At 37.2% G+C, this 21,643-nt stretch overlaps 1 protein-coding gene across 5 annotated transcripts in view; it reads right to left on the bottom strand.

Moving 5' to 3' along the window:
* LOC144639394 (E3 ubiquitin-protein ligase RNF220-like) overlaps positions 1 to 21,643 on the bottom strand; it is a 37,061-nt gene that overhangs the window by 1,718 nt on the left and 13,700 nt on the right. For 3 of the 5 annotated variants that reach the window (XM_078498708.1, XM_078498709.1, XM_078498707.1), the window contains exons 3-15: positions 8,494 to 8,614; positions 7,629 to 7,674; positions 7,122 to 7,214; positions 6,840 to 6,924; positions 5,591 to 5,727; positions 4,344 to 4,464; positions 3,760 to 3,859; positions 2,880 to 2,966; positions 2,248 to 2,312; positions 1,755 to 1,809; positions 1,180 to 1,240; positions 306 to 347; positions 78 to 152 (exon numbers count right to left, since the gene is read on the bottom strand). In XM_078498708.1, coding sequence (XP_078354834.1) covers positions 78 to 152; positions 306 to 347; positions 1,180 to 1,240; positions 1,755 to 1,809; positions 2,248 to 2,312; positions 2,880 to 2,966; positions 3,760 to 3,859; positions 4,344 to 4,464; positions 5,591 to 5,727; positions 6,840 to 6,924; positions 7,122 to 7,214; positions 7,629 to 7,674; positions 8,494 to 8,614 — 1,088 coding nt within the window. Of the gene's footprint in view, positions 1 to 77; positions 153 to 305; positions 348 to 1,179; positions 1,241 to 1,754; positions 1,810 to 2,247; positions 2,313 to 2,879; positions 2,967 to 3,759; positions 3,860 to 4,343; positions 4,465 to 5,590; positions 5,728 to 6,839; positions 6,925 to 7,121; positions 7,215 to 7,628; positions 7,675 to 8,493; positions 8,615 to 12,808; positions 13,555 to 13,911; positions 14,397 to 19,466; positions 19,547 to 21,643 lie in introns of those variants that run through there. The other 2 variants (XM_078498706.1, XM_078498705.1) reach the window with 2 other exon arrangements.

Below are 21,643 nucleotides of genomic sequence, written 5' to 3'. Positions count from 1 at the left end.
GAACCAAAACCGGGAAGGGAGTTTATTGAATAAATGGGGGTGGGGGTGGGGGTATTAACGTTTCTATTGTAACTTACCAGTGTTCTGAGCCAGCACTCCTCACAGTGAACATGCCAGCAGGAAATCGAAGCCAAAGGATTTGTGTAAGGTTCCTGTAATGAGAACAAAGCAAAAAAAGTTAACCATAAATTACCTTGGCTGTGCTTTTAGAAACTGAAATGTTGTAGCATTGTGCGAGAACAATGCACTTGGAATGAAATGTTGCGTGCTATTAGTGTAAACAAACAATTAAACACAGGACCCACCATGCATATTAGACACTTGATCTTCTCGGACTTCTTCTTTTCCTGTTAGAACACAGGAAAGAAACAACGGTAAGAAAGGCTGAGACACGTGTACAACGGTATGTTAGACACCACGAAATGTCCCACTTTACGCCAGATTATTTCGAGGTTTCCTTCCATTTTGAATGTAATTGTTTTGCATTGCAATAACCGATAATTTTTACGTTCTGTCGGATTGTGATTTTGGCCCCTCCAGGGTAATAAAATTCCGTTAACACGCTTAGTAAAAGCAACTTGTTAATGCAGGCATTGTTTTTGGTCCATGCATGTTGAAAGCCATACACTTTCTTATAATCAACCACCGATGACAAGGCCACTCTCTGTAGTCCCTTCCACGTCCTTATTAACAATAGAGAGATTAAGCATGACGTTATACGGCAAACGCGAGCTCACTTTCATTTTGTTACCTTTTTATGGAAAAGCGAAGCGCGCGAGTGACGTCACGACTCAGACAAACAAACCGAAATTGAGGACGATTTTTCTAAAACACTTTCTAAAGCAGCCGGTATTCCTAAAACACTGTCATAAAAGGAGAACTTTGCCTAGATCCTTCTATTTCTCTCAGAACACGCTGATGTTTACTGAGCCTCGTGGCGGTTACATTATTTTCCTTCTATTTTTAGACCTCCCGCGCTTCACTATTCTAAAATTTATCCCTCATAAAAATAGGGAAAATTCCCACATCACGACAAACAGAAAACTACTCATTTCCGCGTACGAACGCCAAACGGCAGAGGGCAGAAAAATAAACGTCATGCTTTACCTCTCTAATGTTGGACTGTATAAATTTCAAACGTCTGATAAGTGATTATAAACAGCAAAATGCGGTACTAACCAGTTCCCTGATCCGAACCTTGAGCGAGTTGATAACAAGGTCTGGGTTGCCTGCCCTGAAACTAAACACAATACCAATTATTATGAGCGAAAATTGACTCTTTAAACGCTCTTAATAATTTTCTGTATCTCAATTTACGATAAGTGCTCGCGTGTGAGCCAGTGTCATTTTGGCGAGAAAAGCGTGGCAGTTGGCCTCATTTTACTTAAACTAGTAGCGGCAAAAAAAAATTCTCAAAACGTAGGTAAGACCATACTTTTACTATCATGAACTGGCTCAGCTATATCCGAAGACAACTCAACCAAATCAACAAGGTTGATCACAAGAGCCAAAGAAAGATTTGGGGGATATATCTTTTCTTAGTAAATCGTTACAAGCTTTCAGCCAAATCATCAACGTTCTCATGGACTGTAAAAAGGTGCCATGTTTTAAATGTCAAATGCACTTTTATACAATAAGTCCACCCCATCTTTCGATTCAATAACTGTAACGTAAATGTGATAACATTTTTATCAGTCGCTCTTCAAAAGTTGGTAGCTTCTTATTAAAAAAGAAACACGTAAAATTGGACTTACTCGTAATCGCCGTCTTCATTATGTTTGTTAGCTTTTGTTTCTGCAGAATCGTCCTCTACAAGGAAAAGTATTGCACTTCAATAAAAACAAATGCATGAAACACGGTGTTGATAATTTAAGACGTCACAATTCGCTCGTTCAATTCTTCTCACGTTCGGGCGAAGTCCGAGATGGCAGGCAAAAAATTCCATACTGATGACGTAGCTCTACAGAGATCCGTGTAGTGTCTCTGATTGGTTGTTGCTAGGTTTTGAATTTTCGCGCGCAAGTAACAACCAATCAGAGACACAACACGGATCTCTGTAGGACTACGTCATCAGTATGGAATTTTTCAGGTTGCAGCCAGGTCGTGTCAAGTTTAGAGCGGAAGAGGAATTGAGCGCGCAGAGAAACAGGTCCGTTTATTCCTGCTAAATCGGACAGAGGATAATATTTTCAAACCTAGATTGGCATAGAGAGTAGAATCAGATTGTTTTCACAAGGTTTTACTTACCAGTTTCATTTTCTGGGCTTTGTTCTCTGTTGGGACCGTTTTGATCTACTGGGGAATTTTCACCACTGCAAGGATATAAACACGAATGCAATAAGCGATTTTGCTGGGTATATACAAGAATGACTACTGAAATAATTGGGAGGTAAATCCTGAATTTTATGAAGGGGGGAGGAGGGTACGAGAATGAGTGTCAAAGTGCAAGTTTTTAGCGGGTGGGGCATGCTCCGGTAGACAAAACAAGTACAAATAACTTTTTGTAATGAGGGAAAGGGGGTTACAACTACCTTATCTATTCCCCCTGGATCTGCCTATGCATAATTTTCTTGAAAAGCCATTTGGGTATTCAAGGAATACAAGTCATGTAAACTAACAGGGAGGTTCACAGCGTGGAATATTAATATGGAAGGGGTCATAAGATTCCATTCAAAAGGTTTCTTTGGAAGTCGTCTATTAAATTACGTTCTTAGTTGTCTAACCCGTTTTTGCTTGGTACAAAGGTACTTTTTGGGAGAGGAAAGTGAAAGTAATTTTGTCTTTATTTTAAATATTTTTTTAAATGAGTATCACAGCTCATAGCTTGTTGTCCTTTGTACTTAATAAAACACTGCCATTAAAGAAGCGAGAGAACTAACCTTATCACAGCTCCTCTGAGAGCCTGTCTAACATTATCTTCATCAGGTTCGTCGGCACTACAAGGAATCACATCAGCTTCTGTGTACCTTGTTTTGTAAGATCATGAATTAAGGACAAGACAACAACTAACCTTTTTTCTATCAACAGCCTGTCAGTCCAAAACAAATTTTTCACTTCCCAACGAAACTACTGTACTTGCTACTACAGTCAAACCTCTTTAATACGGACGCCAACGGGACAGGGAAGAGAGCCTGTATTATTATGGAGGGAGGCAACCATATTATAGAGGTAGAGTTTATATGATGCTCCGTGTCTTTCGTGAACTTTCGGTAATAGGGAGGTGTCCGTATTACAAGGGTGTCCGTAAAAAAGAAGTTTGACTGTACTGCAACCTTCCACATAATATTACACACACACTCCCCTATGCCCTTTTACTCAGTCACTTAAATATCCCAACAATATTTTTTCTGGAATTGTACCGATTTGAATTTAAGTCTGTGTTGAGCGTAGTGGCCCATACATGGCAGAGCTTATCCCGGTTTCTGTAGCAAGAAGCGACTAGGAGTATTTCTTTGCCCTCCTGGATGTGATGCTCATAGGGTTTCCCCCCAGCATTAGTTTGCCAGTACCCATGTATACACCTGGGTGGAGAGGGGGCACTATGAGAGTAAAGTGTCTTGTCCAAGAACACAACACAATGACCCCACCCAGGGCTTGAACCTTAACCGCTCAATCTAGAGTCCAGCATGTCAGCCATAAGGCTGCCATGCCTCCTGACCAACTTAAATAATTAATAAAAATTGTCATTTCAAAAATAGAATACGTTAATTTATACAAGCTACAGTTATCGCAAAGTGGAAAGAAAGTTTTACAGGATACTGAGGTTTCCCGTACTCTTCAGAATCATCCCCATCAATGTTAAGATCTCCATCGTCTTCTTCCTCCCTTTTACGTTTAATACCTGTCTGAAAACCTGAGGCTGCAAAAAGAACAGGTAACAGCAACATTATGATCACCATCAAACTTCAAGCTGGCAGTGTTTGGTGGAATAGAACTAGAAATTCATGACTTCAGAACCACAGAAATGTAGTGTGGGCTGGATTTGGAGTGTTCTGTTGGTGTTTGAAGTGCTGTCAACACTGTTTGAATATTTTATTAACTCAACATTGGTATAATGTGTTTGCTCATTCTTGTCCAGTTTCTGTCTGTTTTCAGTTAGCAGTGTTCTGTTGAAGTCCTTGTAATGGCAAAAATTAACACTAGGTTGATTCCGACCTGGCCCATCAGATTAAAAGGTGAGTGTGTCTTCACCATCTTTCTGTATGTCTGATGTCCTTGTTCTATGCTGAAGACCATCATCAGAGGGAAATTATAAAAATTTGACCCTAAACACTACACAAAACTTGATCCTGTTTGAGCTCTTGGGCTGATAATCTCACTTTACCAAGAAAAACAACTATTACCTCTAAAGCCTCCTTCCAATAGAGTTGTTGCTCGTATTCTGGTTTGTCCAGCCCATTCATATTCTTCAAACACCTCGTGCCCATTAGTGTCATCAATGTCGTCAACACCACCACCCTCCTTCTACAGATCAAACACAAAAAGACGTTTCATAAGAAAAAAGAAAACAGGACTGCAGCTGCAACACCTATTTGAGCTATTTAATGCTTTTATTCTTTGTCACTTGCTGTTCATGTTCAATTCAGTTTTGGGAGAATTACTGCAAACAATTTTTCTTAATCTAGGCATTTGTCAGTCTTACGCAATGACAAGGCTCGAAAAAAAAACTTGCTGATCGCCCAGGGCAAGTCAAATTTCCTGCCAGCCAATTATTTTTTCATTCTCACTTGCCAGATAGGCAAGGGCCCAGGCAAGTTGTCTGCCAAATAAGTTGTAATAAGGTAAACTAAGACAAGAATGCGTTTACCCAGGGCAAGCCACATTTAAGAGCTGCTCGTCGAAAGGCCAAGTTGAAATTCAAGTCTTTTCAAGCCTTGAATAGTATACCTGCCAACTCTCACGCCTTGGGCGTGAGTCTCACGCCTGCGAGTTCAAAACTTAGATCTCACGCCAACTCACGCTTACGAACCAAAACCTCACGCCTGGCCGAAAAATGTGAGTTACCGGTATTACAACCACAAACGACACACTTTCCAAAAAAATGTAAACTAAAACCAATGTGAGAAACGAAAACTCCATGTAAAATAAGTAAATGGCGATACTTTCCCCGAAATCACAGAGTTTTGACAAAAAAAGCATTGGGAACGAGGTCGTGTTTAGCAAAACACGTCCACGCACTGGGATCGGGATATGTTCGGAACGTCTTCGGAAAACTTCGGACATTGTCGTATCCTCTTAGGAAATCTTGGCACTCTCAGGATAAAAATCTCACGCCTTTGACCCAGAAAAAGTTGGCAGGTATAGAATAGCCCCTTTGCAGTTGTCGTCATATGACCTCTTTCATACAAAAATTATGAAATAGAATGAACATGGCAAAATTAGGAAGTCTGCCCATGTTTAGGTCACAACCTTTTACGGGAAAAAGAAAGTTAAAGAAATTGTAGCAATATGCAAGAAAAAAACTGTTAGACTTGTAATGCAGTGACATAAGAAGATTGTTTGGGATGGTTCGGAAAGAGCAAAATTGACAATCCCTGGGATTTCCTGCAATCCGAAAACCAGGCTTCAATCAAGAATACAAGTGAAGTACCTTTCTTAAGCAAGCTTCCACATGGGAGTTCAATTCATCTCCACTTCCATGAATTACTTCCTCACACACAGGGCACAAAGTTGTTTTTATACCTGAGGGTCCTTCCTCTCCACCAAGCGGTGAATTCACTGGAGAGCCTAAAAAGAATTAGCGTGGAACAGAATAAGAAAGAAATACCACAATAATAAGTGCCTTCCTTTTAATGAGCACTTCCACCCAACATTTATATGTTGTATTTCAATTTTTACTTTGGTAAAATCTGGTATTTGTTTTTTAATTCATTATCATACATTACCTAATCAAAACTATAACAAAATTCTCGAATGTGATTGGTTATCAGCAGCCCAATTTGAGCACTAATAGGACAGTGTACGCGTCATGCTTGAAATTGGACAGTGTAATAGGACAGTGTACGCGTCATGCCTGTGTAATTGGACATTACGCGTCATTTTGCGCGCGCTGTTGTTGTGCATTTCGTGGAGTAAACTGTTATGTTTTTCAATTTTTTTAAAGGCGTTTAACCATTTAACCGAAGATTAGTTTAATTTGTTTCTCAAATTTTTTCATAGTTTTGATTAATTGGTAACTGGACTTCGTGTCATCCAATTCTGTCTGTAATCATACTCGTGATTAAACAAATCGGACTCCCGCTTCGCGGTTGTCCGATTTTGTTAATCACTCATATGATTACAGACCGAATTGGACTCCACTCAGTCCTATTACCATTATATATACCAGAACAAAGGATAATACCTGAAATTGTATCAAGGGAAAAATTGAACCACAACATAAACACTATTAAGCACCACATTCAGATAAACCTCCTTTTTACATTACATTCCATTATACCAAATATAAATTTTTCGAAAAGAAATGAGCTAAACAATCTGGAGTGCATTAAGTGCCCTGTCTCCAAAAAGCAATCTCCCTTGAGCTTCTCAAATTCAATAAGCCTGTAGGTGCGTCATCAAATTATTATGGGTATGTGGCAAGCTTAACCTTTGACATCACAATTGAGATTAGGTCAAAACTCATAAAGACCCTTGACACTCTACATTTCTAAGAAAACATGTATGTCCCACTTCCCTGGTTATGCACCCATTAGTTTAGTGAGAAAAATAAATAATTAATATTTATATTTTTAGAAGCCCACTTTATTCTGACGTAATCTTGGATTGAGCACAGTTTTCAAATAACATAGGTGTGACACGATTGAAAACATTTTTACAATGTTAGATAAATGGCCTACTTTGAGAGCTTCTGGACCTTGTTGGCTTGAGTGGTGTTGAGCGGCCACTTCTTGCCATCCTGTTGGCACATACTCTTAAATATGTCTGTTGACAGCAAAGAGAAGATATTTTAGCCAGAGATAAGGAAAGATACACAACACTGAAAGACGTATTTCACATTCCCCACCAAAGTGAACATTTTTGGCATTTTTCTTTTAAACATGCATGGATTTGATTGACCAATCAAAGTGTGTGTTTTATCTTGGCCATATTATAACAACCATTCTTTTAGCACTATTTACCTGTTGTCTGGTACTGGCTGGTGTGTCATCAGAAGGATGTGAACTATTTCCTTTACATTCCTGCTTTACCTTCCTCTGGTAAGCTTCACCATTCTGAGAAAAAATGTGGAAAATGGTAAATAGAATTTTAAAGCTAACTCAATCAAGAATGAGTTGAGGGATGAAAGCTGGACAAAACTTTCTTCAACTGATTTGGACTGCTGAGAGCATGGGAGAGTTGGTATGTGCTGACTTTTAAAGAGTGAACAAACCTTGAGGACTCTTGCAAAAACTTGGGATATGAAAATGATTGTGTGTCAGGTCAAGTGATCAGGCGCTCAAAACAGTATGTCACACAGAGAGAGAATACTGAGTTTTAAATTCAGGAAAAAAATTTACAATACATAGTTGATCAGAAGGGCGCACAGTTACAGTATCTCAACTTCTGCTAGCCAGTATTTGAAGAAGTTGTATAAAAGCTATCAGGAATAATTTCTATGTTAAAAGAAACAACAATGTAAACTGTACCTTCCGTGCTTGCAAAGCAGATTCTCTTTGACTTCTTCTGAGTTTTCTATTGAAACAGATATATTATACATTTTGTTGTGTAATTCAATAATAGTATTGTATATATTTGAGTATTACAACATACTTTTCTTAAAGCCAGGGTTGTCATTTGAAGGTGGGACCCAGGTACCAGTAACAGGATACACGAGTCAGTACCTGACTAAGTACTTTCAAATTGAACATTATTACAGTAGAGGAAAATTCACTTTAAGTGTTCTTTTCTGCCCGCCTACTCTTTTTTGGTGCCTTCCTACTTCCGAAACCCCTGCTTTCCTTACGTTACCGTGAGTACTTTGCGCTCATACTTTCCAAACTACAGTCGAAGCTCTCGTAAGCGGACACCCTCGGGACGTGAAAAAAGTGTCCGCAACTGGAGCTGGCCGCTTACGAGAATGGTTCTCGTAAGCGGCCACTAGAAGTGTATGGGATAGATGGCCGCTTACGGGAGCTTGCCCAGCTAACAATAACCGGACGGACGTGGATGACGACAAAACAAACACTGAAATATGGTACTGTAATCAGTGCTGTAAAATCATTGTGACGATTGGTGATGTGAAGTTGATTGATAAAAACAAACAGAGGTTGTAAAATAGGATTTTCTTTGGAGTGTCCGCTTACGGGAGCTTAAAAACAAAGAAAAAGTCTAAGTCCTAATCTCTGAAGGTGTCCACGGCCGCTTACGGGAATGTCCGCTTACGAGAATGTAAGGATACAGAGTTTGTATGGGAGTTAAAACGGGGTTTCAAACAAGGCGGCCGTAAGTAAAGCTGTCCGCTTACGAGAGTGTCTGTTAAGAGAGCTTCGACTGTAACACCAAAACACTTACCTGTTTTCATCACAGAATCTCTCCATTTCCCAAGCAAAGTGACTTTCCATTTCACCTGGTCTGATGCTAGTGCCGCACACGGGACATCCTGGTGCTTGAGTTGAAGAGGACCTCCGTCTTCCTGCAGCAATCATCAAAAAGAAAAACAATATTTACACATGTGCAATGGTAAAGTCTGTATTCGAGCCTAGTGGCCCATCAGGCCGGAGCTTATCCCAGTCTCTGAAGCATAAAGCAACTAAGTGTATCTGTACTCCCCCCCCCCCCCCAACCAATGGGATGCTAGTCCATCGCAGAGTTACCCACAGTAAATCACTAGTACCCATTTAGAGTAAAGTGCTTTACCAAGAACACAATGCATTGCCCCCCCAGAGCTCAAGCTGGGATGACTCAAACCGAGTCCACCAAACTAACCAATAGGCCACTATGCCTTCCATTCACATGCAGTGTTGTTTATAATATCAAATGTTGTGAAATAAAAGACTTGGTCAGCGTACCATTGTACATATGAATACAGCATTTTGCATAAAAGAACAAAACTATTTTGCTTGCTTTTTACAGTTTCTGCAAAGGAGGTAAAAGTGGCAAAAATGACAGATATAAAACTATTACACATATAAGTTTCCATCCTGGTACACTGCACTGCATATTGATAAATACATGTACCGGTAATTATTTTCCTCACTCAGTTAGTACAAGCACTATGATTGGTCAAGTTTACAAACCATATTCCACAGTATGGTCTGCTTCCCACGTACTTGACCGTGTGTGGATTACAAGAACAGCAAGGGTAAAGAAAAAATAGCAGGAGATATGACTGCGAAATATCTATGGGCTAACTTAAAAGAAACATCGGTAATCGATAAATGACTTTTTTTATCTTTATTTTTGGAAGAGTGTAAGCTTTAAACTAAACACCTTTTGTAAAAAACACCTTGACAAAGAAACTGTTTGAGTATATACTTTCTGGCTTCCATTGTTATTTATTCTTATTTATACAATTCAACTGCTTGCACATTTGAACCCACATTGTACATGTAGTCATGTGGCCTAGCTCCCAGGATATTTTCTGTAGCTCAGTGGTAGAGCATCCGACCACTGTGCGGAAGATCAATTTTTCAATATATTGAAATTCAACTCCTGTTAGGATTTTTTTCACAGTGGCATCAGTGGTGGATTAACCTACCGGTATTTCTCATACTTCCCTAATGCTGAACAAAATTCAGCCGAAAGGAACTTTTGTTAAAAAATGGACTAACTTCAGCAGCGGTGAAAACATACGAAAGCTCATAATGAACCAAGAAACCTAACACTTATCAAAACAGAAGGAGTTCAAATTGAGCAACATTCTAGAGAAGAAGGAATAGTCACTTGGTGATGTCACCACTGCCAGTGATTAATACAGCGCAAAGCACACTCAATGAAACATAGGAGAGAAAACAAGTATACCCTTACATCTAAAACAAAAACATGTCTGTAAAAAGTTAAACTGAGATGTACATTGTACAATTTTTTTTAATGAAAATAAAACAGACAGGGTTCTCAGTAGTTATTTTATCAGGCGGCTATGGCCACTGCATGAGGATTGTTATGCTACATAAGCCTTGTATTTTCAAGCCAGAAAAGGCTGCTACTTTTGTCTTGATGGCACGTGGAAATCCGTCTGTTGCCGGCTTCTTTTCAGAGCCCTAGCAGTTCTGGGGCCAGTTCTTCGAATGATGGATAGCGCTATACACTGAATAAATCACTATCCTTTGGATAAGTGTTAAGAAAACCAACTGCACTATCCACTGGATGGCGATTTTCCCAACGGATAATGCTATGCATCTTTTGTGAACAACCAATGATGACTCATAACACAGGTCTAATGACTACAAAATTATTAAATTCACACAATAGGTTTTTTATTTCTTGCATCAAAATTATCAAGCCATTTATCAGCAATTTTTTTTCTTAAAAATAAACAAAGTAAGTGGGAGAAAATATTCACAAAAACATATATTCTTTTACCACAGTGCCGTCACGTTCCAGCTACTTATCACACTAAGTCAATATTCACGTTTATAATACACAAGAAGCGTCAATGTGTACTTAGATATTTGAGTATATTTTATGACTGTCAAAAGGCTAATAACAAAAGTTTCACTACCTGGGAGATCTTATTTCTCAGGGTTTTGTTATAAACTAATTACAAAAAAACACCCTAGCGTCAAATGTGATGCCATAGAAACATATCAGTTTTTCTCAAAAAAATTCTTTCTTTAAAGCCAAACTAAATACCACCCGTAAGACCCACACTGACAATAAAAATACATTTTAGCACACCGCCTTGTGAAAGCAGAAAGAAAAACGTGAGAAGACTCGGGAATTAGAATAAAAGATCAGTTACAGAATTAAGAAGCTTCAGTCTGCTTGTGTTAGTAATTATCCCAAATTGTTCTTAATATTCAAAGGTGTGAAAGTGTCAAGAAACTCCCAGAATATTAAGTCTACAGAACACAATAGAATATTTAGAAGAAATATAGACAAGTGGGTTAGAATTTTGACAAGCATTATCAAATAGTACACAAAACTTTTTAGTGTTGAATAAAACTGTTTTCAGTTTGATTTAAACTAGAAGTTTACATGAAACCAATGCTTTTGGCCATGATATGAAAAATTATAGGTTTTACATATGCAAGTTGCACTTAATTGAAATTTAAACCCAAAATAAGAACCGAAATTGCATTCATTTTAAACCACTGAGGACCCTACAAGATGTTGTTTAAAATTTTTAGCAGTAATTAAAAATATTGGGCTTGAAAATGAGTCATTGATTTTTTTTATATCAGGAAAACAATTTGGCATCTTTTCAAAAGCAAAGCCGAATTTCTTGCTAACAAAAGAACCGAGAATCGTTTCACATTTAGTTACTTCAAATGAGCAACTAGCAGGCAGGAAAGTTTTTGTGGTCATTTTAATAGGCTAATCCCAGAGTCGTAGGAAAGACAACAGGTCTCCAGGAAAATTAGCTATCATTTTGAAAGAAAATAGAAGAAAAGAAAAAAGACAATAGAGCAGACGACAGGAAAAGCTATTTAGCATACAGGTGTAAATTACCAATGGAGCTGAAACAAACTCCTGCCTGTTATCTCATCAAAGCAAACCACTTAACTTAGAGTTGCAAAACTTGTTTTTATATTTTTATTTTCTTTACAGAAACAAATTTGGTTCTTGAAAATCCTCTCACCAAAATAGCAAACCGAATTAAAACGTATTTACAATTTTAAGAAGGTGTTGGAGAGGGCCTCTTTTTTGTACTATGGAAACCAAAACAACTAACAAGCATTTTGTATTGTCATGTTAATGCACATCTGCTTTTAGAATCTTGTTGGAGTATATTACAAATCATCTATTTCAAACATTTCTCAATATTGACAATACACATGAAAGGACTGAATATAATCACCAGCATTGCTAGAAATACAATCACCTTCTTGTAAACGCTTTCCTTCACACCGACACAGTTTATAAAAGTCTATTGAAATCTCTGAAATAAATTCAAATTGCCTCACGTCTGGGCTAGCTACCAGTTGAATTAAAAAAACCTATTGGCAAATACGTGGAGAATTTTTTTTTCAGATGTTCACTAGTTGCAAATAAATTACTTTTAGAAAGACTGAATTGTTAAGTGACAGAGTTGTGTTGTGTGGGAGTGCTTTTTTTAATTCTTGGCACATAGACAAGAATATTTAATTCTTACAGGTTCTAAACAACTCTTAATTTTCAATTTAATTTACTAGTTTAAGTTTTTTTTTAAAGGAAAATGATGAACAAACAGGACAGTTTAAGCCTTTAAGCTTAAGGATTACATAGATATGCACTAGAATAAAGTCTATCGTCCCGTATGTTAGAATACTAATATTATAGTTATTTCAATCAGATCTGGGTTTTTTGGCACAATAGTCCCTGGCAGTAATACTAACATTAATCAATAAATAATCTGCATTTATTGTGCTTTTAATTCTAAGCCTCTGAGTCCTTTTCAAGATGAAACTAGCAAACAAAAAGCTGCGAATTTTAGTACTACTTAAAAACAGAGGAAAGCAAACAAGTGGATTTAGCTGCTCTATGAAATGGGAATATATGGGATCCTGCTGGATCAGAGCTGGCTTATTACCAGACAACAGAATAAAATTTACCATCTAGATGTAAAAATTTACATCTACAAAGTAAACTTAATAGCAGGTAAACTGTCTGTGGAGTAGCACCTGAAATTTAATTTCTCGTACATGTACAAATAAGATATTAATTGCAAAAAAGTTTCTACACTCACCCTTTGATTGCGAGTCTACACTGCCTTCTGCATCTTCAGGTTCACTGCTTTTACAGCACTCTGATTGCTCAGAATGTTCTCTTTTGATGCTCACAGGTTCGATATTATTGTTATCAGACTCTCCATGCGAGCTTGGTCTTCTCGGGCTAGGGCTGTTGGGCTGGTCTCCTTTCAGACGCACGTCGCTGTCCTTTTCGGGTTTTCGTGGGGAAATCCTCTCTTTTAACCCCCTATCTAAGCTTGCCTCTTTATCAAGTTCCGAGCTTTTGTATAAGCTATCCACGTGGTGCTCTCGATCCAGCAAGTTTCGCTGGTGTTGTAAATGATGGAACGGAAAGGCATGTTCCGGGGGTACAACCCTGCGGAATGCACCAGTTCCATTAAACACAGCAGTTGGTCCGCTAGTTTTATGAAGAAGCCCTCCTCCTAAATGGTGATGCAGTTGAAGAAAATGTGGGCCAAATTCATGCGGCATTCTTTCCGGGTAGTGTTCTGAGCCAGGATACAGCGCAAGATGGGATGACCTGTGTTGATAGTGCGTTGAGTTCAAGACCATCCTATGAACAGCTTCACTATCAATGTAACGGTTCGATGGTGACGAATACACTGCGTGATAGTCATTCATTGGTCCTGGAGATGACGCGGTGGAACGCGCAGCCTCGGCAGTTGAAGCCAGTACCATAAGTGCAGGAGATGTTAGCGGATTTGGTATATATGCCGGCCCACCAAGCTTCTCCATCTATTGACTGAAAAGCAATTAATGAGAATAAAAATTTCAAACGTGAAAAAATTAAAACTCAATTCTTATTCAAAACCTTCAGCTACACACATGAAAAATTACCTATTTTACAATAAAATCATACCAGTAGATTTTAATGTTCTAATGGTTTCACCTTGAAATTAGCCCCTAATCTAGTTACTTCTTTAATAACGACACATAATATATTTAAAAAAACCTTCAACTTGGAAATGGGTTTCAAAATAATTAATTTCATGTCATAACAAACCCAACCACAATATTTGAAAGAGCAACTACTTAAAAGAGAATATATTACAGATAACAAACACCAAAACCTCAATTAAAACAGAAATAAGCTTCGTACTTAAGTTTTCCCCAGTTTGTCATCCAGACATTTTTAGTAGGAAGCGAAAATTCTCCAGACGATCCGTCAGCTCTTAGAAGTTTGTAGCAGACGATTTCAAAACTGAAGCAATGTTCTGTAAGGTTTTTGCATTTAGTGAATTCCTCTTTCCAACGATTATTGCTCTTTTTGGAAAGAGCAGTCACCGGGGAGGCTGCTAATAATCGCAGCGCTCAGATCGATCGCGTTTTCCGAACTCGAAATTACCAATAAAACGAAGAGCTTTGTAAACCACTTTAGCACGACCGGAGATGTTTACGTTGCGACGAGCAAAAACCAATGAGGTTTTGATAAAAAATGCTTGTATCACAGCGAAGGAGAAGTTATTGGCTAGGTTTAAGTGCCAGCTCGGTCAAGTTAAACAGGAAGATGCGGTAGATTGAGCAGAGATAGATAACGACTCTTGTGTGGAAAGAACAGTGAACTGACTATTACAGCTGGAAGAAGGCCGCTTTTATTTTGAACCTATTGAGCATGCGTACAAGCGTCTCGTATCTCGTTTCCATGTCAGCCAGTCTGGTAGTCAATCAAGGCAAAAATAATTCTCGTATAAAGACTTTTCGCCGGCATAAATTTCTCTCGCTAACAAAAACAAAATAGCATCAATTTTGATATTTTCAAAAGAACCTGCTGGCTGGCTTCTTAAACTAACAGTTCGCGATGATACTTTCCAATTCGGATAAACATCCGGACCAAAAGTTGAAGTTTAATAAAAAAAATCTTACTTAAAACACCCGAAGGGAAATTGACTTATTTAGCCTCATTTGCAATTCAGTGGCAAAAAAATATTTAAAACTGCAAACAGGTATTTGCTTACAGAAGAATTAATGTTCAAATTTCGCAAAGTGTAGACAATATACACTCGGCGAAAATGGATCGAAAATTGGGGTTTTGGAACTAAGCATTTTGAACTGAAAAAAAGGCATTCATTCATTAGCCTTATACACAAACCGAACTTGAACGCCAAAAAACAACTGTTAAGCAAATGGTATTGAGCAAGTGATAACAAAATTATTTTTAATGAACAAAACTGATGAAAGAGGACTTTGTTTGCAGTGAGTTCGCTATCTAATTTTCACCAATTCGCGCGCGTGCTAATTCGCCCCTCAGCCGAACGCAATTAACCAAATCTTCTGGGTATTTTCCGGCAGTTGAACTGAACCTCTCTTTATCAATTAGTTCCCCGGTGTTTGGTAGAAGTTTCCGTCTCTAAATATTTATTAAATGAAGACTTCAGTTTGTCAGAAGACAGGATATGAAATTGTTAAGCGCTCAAAAGACCTCTCGCGGGCATATTGTTGCGGGGGGTTAAAACTTTCAACTTTATTTAATTCGGCAAAATTTGCTAAAGTAAAGAACTATTCAAAAATGATACTTTGTTATTATTCTTTTTAAGCCACTGTACCTCGGAGTCTAGGCTTTTGAAAACTGAGCCAGCCGATCCCTTAATTTAACAATCAAACATTTCAAAAACCTGTCTTAATATGTCGGCAGACAACCTACCCAATACGAAATATATAATTTCAAAGTGGCTATTATAGGAAAAGCGAGATGTCTCGATAGCGAAACTAAAAAAAAATTGTCGCTTAAATTTCAACATTCAAAACAAATCCCTGTTGCTTTTTTTAATAAAGATAAGTTGTTCTTTATCGAGAGGAAAATTAGAATATTTTTTTATGCTGCGTCTAAAAATTTTTTAGTCGGTAAACATCGGAAAGTCGCCGAAATTGATTGTACTTTATTTAGGGTGCGCGCCTAATTCACTTGGAAAAGAAAGCGAAAATTAAATACTCAGAAGCCATTAAGTCCCCGTTTAAAGGTTAAAATTCTAATCAGGAAGCGAGTGGTGCGCCGCTTGAGCAATTTCTATGCTAATTAAAGTTATTTAAACTGAGAATATACTTAACAACAGATTTTTTCATATTGAAAAATTTTCAAAGGACTTGTGTTCGTTTGGCGGACCCCTTGCCGTGTAAAAATTTATGAATGCTCTTTAATTGTTTAGCGATTCTGAATTTTGTTGAAAACAAAAAAAAACAGCAATGATTTAAAAAATGGACTGCAAAGTGGTTTTGCTTAGTCGGGATTAAACGATGAATTAGTAAGAGTCTCTTTTTTGAGGTTTCCGCCCGCTTTCAAAGCACAAAGCTGGCGAAATTGTGATAGCGAAATAAATTTACACATTTAGCTGGCGTGCGCGTTAACGCTTGCATCTAACATTGATATATTTTCGCCGTAACAAACAAACTGATTAATATTGAATTGTGCCGGTTGTTTTATGCGCGTTAAAAATCGAAACTTCCGAAAAAGTGGAAAGTATCTTTGCCCACGCGAAGTTTAACTGTAGCTTTTTTCTTCGCGTTGTTCCAAAAGACATTGTAAACACTTGGCAGGGTGCAAGACGGGCAGAACTATAAGACGAAATTAACTTGTTTAAAAATCGGAAGGAAACTGTGTAACAATAGAAAAACCTCGTGCTGTGTTCGCTTTAGGTTCATTTTGGCAGCTTTTCACTCAAAAGTGTTCTCCACTAAATTTTAATTTTGGTTATCAACACAAGTTTTAATTCAAAAATTGAAAAATGAGGCGTAATTGCTCGTTTACAGCGAGCGAGCTTTGAAAACGAGCGCTGTGCGCAAGAGTATTCTAAAGCGCCTACTCGACCGTCATTTAATATCAACTAAACTCTTTTAAGAGAAATTTAAATTTTGCAGCTGCTTTAGATGTTATTGTTCGACTGAAATGATTGTATTATCATGGTTAATAAAGCAAAATTAATCAAAGGTACATGGCTTTTGTTTGTATTATGCAAACAGTGGCTATTGCAAAACTAACCCACTTTTTCACTTCACGTTAATAGGCGCTCTGTCTAAATAAAGCACCGAATAACAACCGCTCCAATTTACAAATTTTATAGTAAATTTGGCGTGCTAAATTCCTGTTTACAAAGTTTCGCATACACTAGAATTTATTTATTTCTTTAAACTGACCGCGCGGCAAACAAATCGAAAACTGAAGAGCCTTAGAAAAAAATTTAAATTGAATCCCAAAACCTTCAAAAAGCGATCGATAAAGTGATTGGAACCACCTGTCCGAAATTTCCATAAAGAAATAAACTACTGGGAGTTCGACACGCAAGTGATTTACAATTCTAATACAAATTTGTTAAGCCTTCACTTTGAACGCTAAGTCATTTTGACTATACCGCTTTTAAATTTTTCAACCCCGATCACTTTATTTTCGCATTAAAATCAATCTCCTTTTAACCCGTTGTTATAAAAATCGGTGTTTGGGGTTTAAAGATCTAGAACGTATTTTTAATATTTTTTGCGGACTGCTAGGTCTATAAGCAATATAGTTTCAATGTTATGGAAGTCAATACATTGGGTGTGTAAATCAACCGAACTCGTATAAAATAACCAATTAGGGAACTAAGTAAGCCCAGTTTGAAAATTTGTCATCAAGGAAAATCTCATTACCTCTGCTAAACGGCCATGAAATAGGCTTTTAACGCTTAACTTTGACAAAGAGATAAAGTTATTTTGCAGTTCCGACAGCTTGCTTTAGTTAACAAGTCGCTGATCGACGGAATATACAGTTGTAAAAAAATGGAAACTTATCCTACATAAAAACATTAAACTTGTGAAAATAAACCCACTTGTCGGCTGATTCCTAAAACAAGTCGCTTGTTTTGGTTTCTAAGGAAAAAATTTTCATGATATGATACCAGCAAGCTCTCTTAATCTCCAATCTTTTGATCCATTAAATTATTATAGCCGCGAGCGAAACGCGGCGAAAAAAGACACAAATTAAACTTTCTGAGCAGTGAAAACAACCGATCAAGTAGATCTAATCCCTCGGAGCGGGAATTTCCTCTCGAAAGAGGGAAATACATCTTTAAAGGAGGATCGCTCGCACCGCTTATGCGAAAATTTAATAACAAAAATTCATTAAACCGCCCTCGATTGGGAAATAACAGCGCTTAGCTCTTTGAAGTGTAAATACACTTTTATGCAAATTGTTAACGGTATCTCGCCTGTAAGAAGTGTAATTACCTTAAATCTAAGTAAGCCATATGCTGGCTAATAGCGGAGTTTACGAGCATCTCATCACGAGATACGATCGGGACCTTAACTTGGTAAAAGCCAGTTGTTCATAACACAGGTTTCGTGCGTCTAACTTCGCTTCGCTGAACCGATTTTTGAAGAAAGAAGGAGGATTAAAAGAAAGAAAGAGTTTTTAGCCCGAGGCATGCATGTTTGCCACAAGACGGATCAACAAAAAACGGCGAGGAAAGACTTTAGAATTAGGTTAAACAATAAGGACACTACGCAAATTAAGACCGAAAAGTTTTTCGCCCGAATTTTGTTAAAACGCGTTTCTTTGATAAAGGGAAGCTGAAAAACTCGGAAACGCTGTTTAGTAGTTTTTTTCTTTTCAAGATCAGAAGGTTTTTAAGAGTTTTTTTTGTAAAATCGCACCGTTCTTTATCAAAGATAAAATGTATGGGTAAATTAGCACGAAAGCCTTTAGCAAAATGAGTATCGATGAAAAGGGTCGTTTGATGTTAACCGACCATAGCGTTGATTAAATTTTAAGCTTTTATGGAGTAGAACTCCGACCAAAGGTGAATAAACGAATGTGCATAAATATTTGCTCTATAAATCAGGCTGAGGAATAAAGGAAACAGCGTCGAGAATATTCAGAATTAATTCCGCAATTCAACCGGCAACTTTTGTCAAACACAACAGCAATTTTTTAGAGAGCGATTGAATGGGTTCCCAAAGCTTAATTTCTCGACCGGAATTCCCCAAGTCCAAAAATCAAATTATTGCAATTTTCGGTGCGCCGATGCGTGACTTTCGCTCAGCAAACGGTTCAATTGTACTTGAAGTCGGTTTTGTTTCAATCTTTTATTCAAGGTGTCAGGATAAACGCTTCGGAGAGTGAGATCGCGCTTTCGTGAAAATCAACCGTAGTGTTTGCGACACCTGAATAATATTTGTTTTTGCGAAATTCATTTAATTATCTCATTTCGGTTAAACACTTCTTACTTAGGAGGTGACGACACTGCGCTGGGCATTAAGATCAAGTTATGCAGTAGAACTTAATTTCCGTTAAGTCTTAGAGCCGTGGAACAGAATTAATATACATAGAAAACACGACTCAAAATTAAATGTGGGACACATAAAAACACGACTCAAAATTATTATGGGAATTACAAAACTAAACGACTAGTGGATTTTGTACAGAGCGAATCGCACAGTGAGTACGCGTTTAAAAATTATTGCTATTTCAGTAGAAAATATCTTTCGCATATGTCTTTATTGAATAAAATTTCATGAACAATTGAAGGGGTGAATTTCTGAAACGGTATTTAACCGAACATAAAAGACTATCTGAAATGTCTGCTGTTCATTTCGTAGTCACGGCTAATAGACAAGAGGTAATGTTTCGCGAAAAAAGATTTAGATTTAAACTGGCTTATGAGTCGCTCTTACTAACTATTGACTTACCTGCAAAAGGTATTAAGTTCTCTATATAGTGCTACTGTTACTTCGCCTCAAGCTCGCTGAAAAGTGCGTATGTATTGTCGCTTCGGAAGTACTTATTAAACATTCGTGCTACCCGGGCAACGAAAAGTATGTCATTTAATGTTCTTCGGATCGGTTTAACCAGTTATTATGGCGAATTAAACAAACGTACTTTATTTAATGTTGGTTGGGTTTTATAATTTACTGAATATTTTGGACAGATTTAGAGAATCAAAGGATTGGTTTAATTTGTACATGTTATCGAAGCTACTAGAGACTGCAAGAGAATATTTAACCGTGCTGTATAAATTAAAGTGGATCTGTTTCCATGTCAATTTTTCTGTGTTTTGTGGAGAGTTATATAATAAACAGCACTAGATTTTAACTTGAACGCTGTACTCGAAAAACCAAGACTGGTCTTTATTTTTTAATTTTTGAAGAGTTCAGTTTAAAAAAACTGCTAATCGATTAGAAGCTCTCTGAACTTCTTAATCTCTTTCGTGAGTTAAGTTTCATTGTGAATACTTGGTAATTTCAACAGCCATCCTAAAATGACATAATGAAAATCCTTGGATGAAATGTAAGAAGAGACGACGATCAATAAAATGAATTTATGATTGCAACCAATTGTACATACTTACTTACTTTAGTAACTTTAACTTAAAAAAGGGCTGATTCCCCGGGGGCTGATAATTTCAATTTATGTTATAATCGGCGAACTGGTGCTCGCGAAGGTAAAATAACACAAGTATATCTTTTAAGTTCGTTTATGTTAAGCTTTTATCGACAGTACAAAATTTGTATGTATAAAAATATTTTATGAATACAAAAACAATGATATGAAAATTCAAAACATTTAGTTGGAATTTTATAAAATACTGTGTTAAATTAAAGCTACTGTAAAATCATAGAGGGGCTGAACGGAATTCTGTGATCAGTTTAACTCGTGGGGAAGGAAGATATACCACGCAAAATTATTCAGTTTTAAATGAAGCCATTTTAAGATAAACAAAACCATACAAGCAAGTAAGCCATTTCAGTGCTCAGTGCAAAGAACAGGGTATATTAAATTTTAAAACGCTGGTTTTTGAATGGGTTTCCACTGCAGTGAAGAGCGCCGCACCCAGATGAAATGAGAATTGATTTAAGCATAAATTAACCTACAAGTTTTGTTTTCTTTACACTAAAAATAAAGTAAAAACACGCAGAAGATGTGTCGGAAGTTGGGTTAAGCGACAAGCGGCTAGAAAGAAAACTTGGACTTTGAAAACAGCATTGTGTTTGTGAATTTCGTGCAAATATTTCTATCTATAATTTAAGTTTTTTTTTTCCACTGACTGCATAAGCCTGGGAGAAAAATAAAAGTTTTTAAAATAAGCTACAGCTCTTCAGTTAGCTTTGTGCGCTGACAGTACACTAAAAAAATGTCATTTTCGTCTAATTTTCAGCGTACTCAGTAAGATCAGGCAGGCTGATGGCTACATTGATTTTTCCGGAATTTTTTATTTGCTTTTTGAATCAAGACTACTGCATTAGGACTGAATGTTTTGTAGAATTCACGCCGAAACTTTAGTTTAGACGACAAGAAAGCATATTACTTGTGAGTTATTTAGCACAGTACGTCATAACAGCGGCAATACGGTGCAGTATATTTATTACTGCCGCGCCCTGTTAAAACTAAGTTAAGTGGCCGGGGAAATTCAGTTTTTGCTGTATAATTAAAAAAAGCAGTTTATATAAAATAGTACACATCAAGATTTATATGATCTTAACCACACGAAAAGCATAAAAAACATTCTAAAAGAAGGATAACGTTGAGAAATACACCGAGGGACATTTTTTTAAAAAAATATCACAGTCTTGTTTTCTCCCATTGCGCTTTACTGAACAAATCTTATCATGTTTAGGTATTTTGCAGTTTAAATTTAAAAATCACAGTTTTAAGTTAATATACGTTTATATTCCCAGCTATTTTCACTATTTTTTTGTTCGGATATGTTAAAAATAAAAATTAAAGAGGCCGTACGCGATTATTACTGTTAGTTGTATTGGAACCTTCATTTTGCAGTGAGTTGCGATTCCTTAACATATCATCGTCAGGGTTTAGTTCAAAACCTCGGAAATTCTGTCGCCTTAATCTGTTATTTCTGTAAACCATC

The sequence above is a fragment of the Oculina patagonica genome, chromosome 14 (assembly GCF_052425735.1).
Source record: "Oculina patagonica isolate OP01 chromosome 14, crgOcupat, whole genome shotgun sequence".
In the NCBI taxonomy this organism is placed as follows: domain Eukaryota; kingdom Metazoa; phylum Cnidaria; class Anthozoa; order Scleractinia; family Oculinidae; genus Oculina; species Oculina patagonica.
The sequence above is the reverse complement of the archived record's forward strand: the minus strand, read 5'-3'. Positions and strand labels throughout refer to the sequence as shown.